At 40.2% G+C, this 7,589-nt stretch overlaps 1 protein-coding gene across 1 annotated transcript in view; it reads right to left on the bottom strand.

The window, feature by feature from the left end:
- Positions 1-6,321, bottom strand: part of MROH9 (maestro heat like repeat family member 9) — a 57,148-nt gene extending 50,827 nt beyond the window's left edge. Inside the window, exons 1-3 of the mRNA XM_036343903.1 lie at positions 6,288-6,321; positions 5,578-5,612; positions 4,679-4,891 (exon numbers count right to left, since the gene is read on the bottom strand). Coding sequence (XP_036199796.1) covers positions 4,679-4,891; positions 5,578-5,612; positions 6,288-6,321 — 282 coding nt within the window. The remainder of the gene's footprint in view (positions 1-4,678; positions 4,892-5,577; positions 5,613-6,287) is intronic.
- Positions 6,322-7,589: the final 1,268 nt, after the last annotated feature.

Raw genomic sequence — 7,589 nt, forward strand, 5'->3', positions numbered from 1 at the left:
ACTGTATTAAAGGGTCGCAGCCTTAGGAAGGTTGAGAACCACAGCATTAGAGAGTATAACTAGGAAAGCAGTAAGGGAAATTCTCCGTGTTAATGGAGAAAACGGAAGTTTCTACCCATTACCCCCAGGAAATGGTTTCAGATCCTGTCTGTCATATCTGTGTGTGGACCTGTTTGAGTTGGCATCAGTTTTTAACAGAAAAATAAGTAAATGAGCTCAGAAAACTCATATGCTAATGAAATGCAGTTGAGATTCCAAGTCTCATGTGATGGAGTCTCTCCTGGAAATCATGTCTAAAATTTTAGCAGTGGCCCCAGGTGGGAGTAAGTAAGGTAAATTGAATTATCTTTAGACAAGGAAACTCAAGATAAGATTTTTTAAAAATCCATCCCTACTGTTTGCTGTGATTCTCACCCCCCCCCCCTTCTGTGTCTTTATTCTGAAAGCCAAAACTGGCAAATAGTGTGAATTCAACCCATATTTGTTGAATGAATAGTAGGAATCAAGGGAAGGAAACCAAGACTAATTTTTAAAATATTTTTATTGATTTCAGAGAGGAAGAGAGGAGAGAGAGAGATAGAAACACCAATGATGAGAGAATCATTGATCAGGTGCCTCCTGCATGTCTCCCACTGGGGATCAAGACTGCAACCCAAGCGTGTGCCCTGACTGGTAATCAAACAGTGACCTCCTGGCCCATAGTTTGATGTTCAACCATTAGCTACACTGGCCTGGTGGAAACCAACATTAATTTAATGTCTCTTTATGCTTTGTTCTCTACTGCTTACATTCATTTTTTTAAAATTTATGTAATTTTTTTAAAAATTTCAATTCTTTATTGTTTAAAGCATTGCATTAATTTATATAATTTTAAGGAATGTAATTCTGTCGCCCTGTTATGAAATTCATAGATAAAATCTGGTGTAATCTTGCCTAAAGAAATCCAGTGAGGTCTCATACCTCTGAGTATGGGTACTGAAAGCACTTCTTTTATAGGTGGATGAAATAGCTTGCTAGCACTGTTATAACAAAATACCACAGACTGGTGGCTTAAATAACAGAACTTAGTTTTCTCACAGTTCTGGAGGTTCAAGGTTCAAGATAAAAAGCGCCATCAGGGCTGGATTCTTCTGAAACTTCTGTTGTTGGCTTGCAAATGGCCAAATCTCTTGCTGTCTCTTCACATGGTCATCCCTCTTTTTTTTTTAAATATATTTTATTGATTTTTAAAAAAATGTATTTTATTGATGTTTTTACAGAGAGGAAGGGAGAAGGATAGAGAACTAGAAACATCGATGTGAAAGAAACATCGACCAGCTGCCTCCTGCACACCCCCTACTGGGTATGGTATGTGCCCGCAACCAAGGTACATGCCCTTGACCGGAATCGAACCTGGGACCCTTGAGTCCGCAGGCCAACGCTCTATCCACTGAGCCAAACCGGCCAGGGCTGGCCATCGCTCTTATGCATATGTGGCCCTGGTGTTTCATCCTCTGCTTACATTCATTTTTAATATAATCTTCACCAAAAGAAAACACACCCAACCCTGTGAGGTGTTGCATCCTTTGCTTCGTATAAGCACTACTCATGAAATCACAAGTGATCTTTACTTTTATTTCTCATTGTCCATTTCAACTTTGCTCAGTAGGAAAGCTCTCCCCTGCTCCCCAAAAAACCCTCAGATACATCTGTGACATTTATGATCTCTTGTTGCTCCTAAAAAGTTCTATAATCACTTTAAGTAGCAGAACTATCACGGTTTAGTAACTAAAATGGTCCAATTTCATGTAATAACACAACTTATTTCATTCCAAATCTCAGCTTCTTCTTCCCCAAGCTAGAACTGGCAGCCTCCAGAAGGAGGTAAAGAATGTTTCTTCCCTTTTCTTCCTCAACTCTTCCTCAATTCCCTAATCAGAGTTAGAGAAGGTGGAAAAGAAAAAGAGACGAGGGAGGCAGTAGTTTCTTTCTTGGAATAATTCTTTTGACATATCCAGAAGTGCTTATTAGAAGTATTTGATGGCATATCCCGGTATTTTAGCTGGGGGAGAACCAAGATGGCGGCATAGGTTAACGCCGGAGTTTGCTGCTTTGAACAACTACTTCAAAAGTGAAACCAAAAAACGGAAGGGACATCACCCAGAACCACAGGAACGCTGGCTGAGTGGAAGTCCTACAACTAGGAGGAAAGAGAAACGCATACAGACACTCAGAGGAGGCACAGTGCTGAAGTCAAATTCTGAGGTGCGGAGTGCGCGGAGCGGGCTGGCGGCGGAGGGCGCGGTTGGCGTTTTCAATCGGGAGGGAGTCGCAGACTCTGAGCTCCAGATCCGGGCGAGTCTTTAGGGACCCAGACTCAAACGGGAGAAGCGGGACTGTCTGGCTTCGGTCAGAGCGAGTGCAGCTTTCTCTCTGAGCTTTGCAGCGGGTGCTGGGACTCAGAGAGGCAGAGCCCCTGGGGACAGGACTGAGAGCCGCCATAACTGCTCTCTCCGGCCCACCCTGTTGATCCTGTTCTACCCGCCCCGCCCAAGCCCTGCACACAGGCATTTGCCGGATAGCCTCAGGCAAAGGCTAGATTAGCACCTCCCTAGAGGACAGAAGTTCTCTCACTACTGACACAGCTGATTCTCATAGCCACTTGGCCTAGAGGTCAAACCCTCCCTGGAATTAGCTACAACAATCAAGATTTAACTATAAGACTGCAAACAAAGACCACTAGGAGGTGCACCAAGGAAGCATAACAAAATGCGGAGACAAAGAAACAGGACAAAATTGTCAATGGAAGATATAGAGTTCAGAACCACACTTTTAAGGTCTCTTAAGAACTGTTTAGAAGCCGCCGATAAACTTAATGAGATCTACAAGAAAACTAATAAGACCCTCGATCTTATATTGGGGAACCAACTAGAAATTAAGCATACACGGACTGAAATAACGAATATTATACAGACTCCCGACAGCAGACCAGAGGAGCGCAAGAATCAAGTCAATGATTTGAAATGCGAGGAAGCAAAAAACACCCAACCGGAAAAGCAAAATGAAAAAAGAATCCAAAAATGCGAGGATAGTGTAAGGAGCCTCTGGGACAGCTTCAAGCGTACCAACATCAGAATTATAGGGGTGCCAGAAGATGAGAGAGAGCAAGATATTGAAAACCTATTTGAAGAAATAATGACAGAAAACTTCCCCCACCTGGTGAAAGAAATGGACTTACAGGTCCAAGAAGCGCGGAGAACCCCAAACAAAAGGAATCCAAAGAGGACCACACCAAGACACATCATCATTAAAATGCCAAGAGCAAAAGATAAAGAGAGAATCTTAAAAACAGCAAGAGGAAGAAACTCAGTTACCTACAAGGGAATACCCATACGACTGTCAGCTGATTTCTCAACAGAAACTTTGCAGGCCAGAAGGGAGTGGCAAGAAATATTCAAAGTGATGAATACCAAGAACCTACAACCAAGATTACTTTATCCAGCAAAGCTATCATTCAGAATTGAAGGTCAGATAAAGAGCTTCACAGATAAGGAAAAGCTAAAGGAGTTCATCACCACCAAACCAGGATTATATGAAATGCTGAAAGGTATCCTTTAAGAAGAGGAAGAGGAAGAAAAAGGTAAAGATACAAATTATGAACAACAAATATGCGTCTATCAACAAGTGAATCTAAGAATCAAGTGAATAAATAATCTGATGAACAGAATGAACTGTTGATTATAATAGAATCAGGGACATAGAAAGGGAATGGACTGACTATTCCTGGGGGGGAAAGGGGTGTGGGAGATGCGGGAAGAGACTGGACAAAAATCGTGCACCTATGGATGAGGACAGTGGGTGGGGAGTGAGGGCGGAGGGTGGGGTGGGAACTGGGAGGAGGGGAGTTATGGGGGGAAAAAAAGAGCAACAAATGTAATAATCTGAACAATAAAGATTTAATTAAAAAAAAAAAAAAAAAAGAAGTATTTGATGGCATATCCCAAGATGCAAGCTTAGCATTTTCTTCTGGCTGGCTGTTCTTCCTTAAGTTTTTCATATATATTTTTATTTTCTTTAATATATTCTTAAAATTTTCTTTTATATACCTCAAAAGTTATTAAATACTGTAGCATATTCTCCTTCTATAATAATAGAATTACCACTTTTTAGCTGAGTACATGGTCGCTTGGAAAAAGGACTACATTTCCCAGGATTCCTCATTAGGGTCCATGTGCATATTCTTGGAAGCATCCTTAAATGGAGAGACTTGCTTTGTCTTCCCGTCCTTTCTCCCTATTGACTGCAGCAAGGACATGATCATTGCAGACTGGACAATGGGGTGAAAGTCCTATCCCAAGGTGCTCTGTGATCATGGAACTGACCTGGCAACCTTGTACAATTACCTCTGGGCTTTACGCATAAACAAAGATAAATAAACTTGTAATCTACTGTCTCAAGTTTTTATCACATGCAGACATACAAAATCCAAAGTGATAAAAACACAGGACTAAATGAGATTTAATTGTAGGAAAGCAGTGGTTAATAAATAAAGTCAAGATTGGAAAAAATAGCCTTTACTCGTGCAAACTAATTTTTATCACCATATATATGTGACACTGTATGAGGTTCTGGAGGGAAGAGGTGAAGTTAGGGAGGTCCTGCCCACAAGAGGCCACTCTCATTCCCGTCTTGTTCTTACGGGGGCTGATTTCTTCCCCTCCAACGTTTCAGAGCTGCTGCTTCTCCATCTCAGAACACCTCTCTTTCTCCACTTCTTTATCAAAATGCGAGATCCCGGGGGCTCCACAGGAGGGTGCCGTTTGGGGCTGCACTCACTGCTGCTGGGAACATGTGTTTGGACCTCCCCGCCCCATAATTCTGAAACATCAAAAGCCTTGGAAGAGTTCTTGCCCTGCAACACAGCAATCACACTTCAAGAGATCTAAAAGAGAAAGAGATTCATTCAAAATTTTGTTTACAAAGACTTTCCTTGTGGTATTATTTATACTGCGAAACATAGGAATCATGCAAATATCAACAAAAGAAAACCGATGACCTCAATTATGTGGTATGCCCCAAATTAAATAATATTATGTATCTACTAAAATTATGTTTGGGGGAATTATTTTAAGTGGAGAAGCTCTAACAGTATAATTTTTACTAAACCAAATCTGAGTGCAAAACTACATACATTGTGAATCTAAGTACGTAAACATTAAAGAAAAAGAGACAAAACATTGCTTGCCATATGCAAAAAATGTAATGAGTGATTATATACATAATTTAGAACAAGTAGAAATGGAAGGATAAGACAATAGACGCAACCCAGAGTTGTGAGGCCATTCTGAACCATCATCACGCCCCAGCTGAGTCTGGCCAGACACAAGGAACCCAACGATACTGAGAAATAATAAATCATTATTGTTTGAAGCTACTAATTATGCTGTGATTTGTTACATCACAAAGCTAATCAATACACGTAGTTACTGAAACCCAGGAAGCCATTGTTCTTCTTTCCATTATTATAATATTTGGGATAGGAAGGATTCGACTTTCAATGAAGAATGGTACAAGTGAACCAGCAGACAAAGGGTATACCTTATACACCACGCCCCCATCATTTACACCTTTACCTGCAGAAAAGCAGATTTTATTGTGGATGGAAACTTCTGCCTGTTAACTCGGAGTGGTAACATAATCCATTTCTGGCCCTGTGAGAAGCTGGTGATCAAAGGGTCATTAGAGTCTCAGTACTTCATGAGTGTTGCCTGCCTCCCCCTGCTCCACGAGCTATTCTTGCAGGTCTGTCGTTGCCCCCTTAGTGTGTGTAATGGGAAGAAGCCTGGACCTTAGTTCATTGAAATGAAGTCACACTTCAGGGTGGAGGAAAGCATCTGAGTATCAATTTTTTTTTGTCAGGTGTCTGAAAAGGAAAGGCAGGGAATTCAAATGAGTGTTGGAAAAACAGGTTGTCATTTCTTGGCAACACATTTCACTTCTTTCTTAAGGATCTTGGGTGGAAATTTTCCCCTCCCTTCATTTCTCAGCCCATGTGTATTTCCAGGGAAATCCAATCCTTCTACTTCTGATTCATTTACACTTAACTCATCACAATGTTTTTCAAGAACTATTTCCAGTGGGCCTTTAAAACATGATTTCATTTACGGGGAGAATGAGTTCCGAATCGTGCCTATCCCAGATAGCGCGCACACACACACACACACACACACACACACACACACACACACACACACACACACACAAAGAGGCTGTGGCATATAGTATTTGTCTTTCTCTGTTTGACTTACCTCCTTTGGCAAAATACCCTCTAGGTCCATCCATGTTGTCACAAATGGCAAGATTTCATTCTTTTTAAAAAAATATATTTTATTGATTTTTTTACAGAGAGGAAGGGTGAGGGATAGAGAGTCAGAAACATCGATGGGTGAGAAACATTGATCAGCTGCCTCCTGCACACCTCCCACTGGGGATGTGCCCTCAACCAAGGTACATGCCCTTGACCAGAATCGAACCTGGGACCCTTCAGTCCGCAGGCCGATGCTCTATACACTGAGCCAAACCGGTTAGGGCAAGATTTCATTCTTTTTTATTGCTGTGTAATATTTCATTGTGTGTGTATTATATATACATACCACATTTTCTGTATGCGTTTGGTTGTATATATTAGAAACTAACCAATTTTATTTATGAAATATATATATTTTTTACTTGCAAGAAAGAATGACACGCTATGGTTATTCAGACTTGGTTGTTTGGCAGACATTTTCTCAAAAACAAATGAAGTTTGTCACTTCAGGGAAAACAAGTATCTGTTGCCAATGATAAAATTAAAGTTTTAAAGAGAAAATTAGAATCTTGGAAAAATGTTATCCACCACCATGAGTTTAACAGCTTCCCACTACTTAAAGACTTTTGTGATGAAATTGTCAGTGATATTAATAAATGTGATTTTGTGTCAACATTTGGAAGACCTGCATAACTCAGTCAACCAGTCTGTTCCAAATTCCCAATGTGTGATGTTCCAAAAAGCCAGGCATGAGTAAAAGATATCCTCAAAGTTCAAGACAGACAAATGAATCTCAATGTAATTGAGTATGACAAGTTTATTGGTATGATTTTAGACTCCACAGTGCAACTAGCCTTTAACACATTACCTTTTATAAAATGTTGGTATAGTTGCAAAGAATAACCACGAATATGTGAAAAGGCATATGGAAAGACATGATGTCAAGGGGACTACAAGTAGTTCAATAATTGCTAGAACAGTGGTTCTTTTGCAAGCATGCTTGGTATTGAGAAATGTTTTTAAGACACTAAACTAGTTTGTTGAAATTACTGCTTAGTTTACAGAATGCTTTCCCTGTATGCAAACGGTCTCTAAGAGTAGTAACTGCTTCATAGTTTTCTTTCCTAGCAACAATTGACATGGCAAGGAGACATAAAAAGGGTTGATTGACTTTTGTAAAGGCTCGTTTTGATTAATAGTACATTTTAAAGACAATATTTTAAATAATGACTTCAATTTTTAATTTCCTTGTGAATACTTCTTCAATTTGGCCACTGAAATTTTCCAAGAATAACTGACCTAT

This window comes from Myotis myotis, unplaced genomic scaffold (genome assembly GCF_014108235.1).
Source record: "Myotis myotis isolate mMyoMyo1 unplaced genomic scaffold, mMyoMyo1.p scaffold_m19_p_18, whole genome shotgun sequence".
Classification (NCBI taxonomy): domain Eukaryota; kingdom Metazoa; phylum Chordata; class Mammalia; order Chiroptera; family Vespertilionidae; genus Myotis; species Myotis myotis.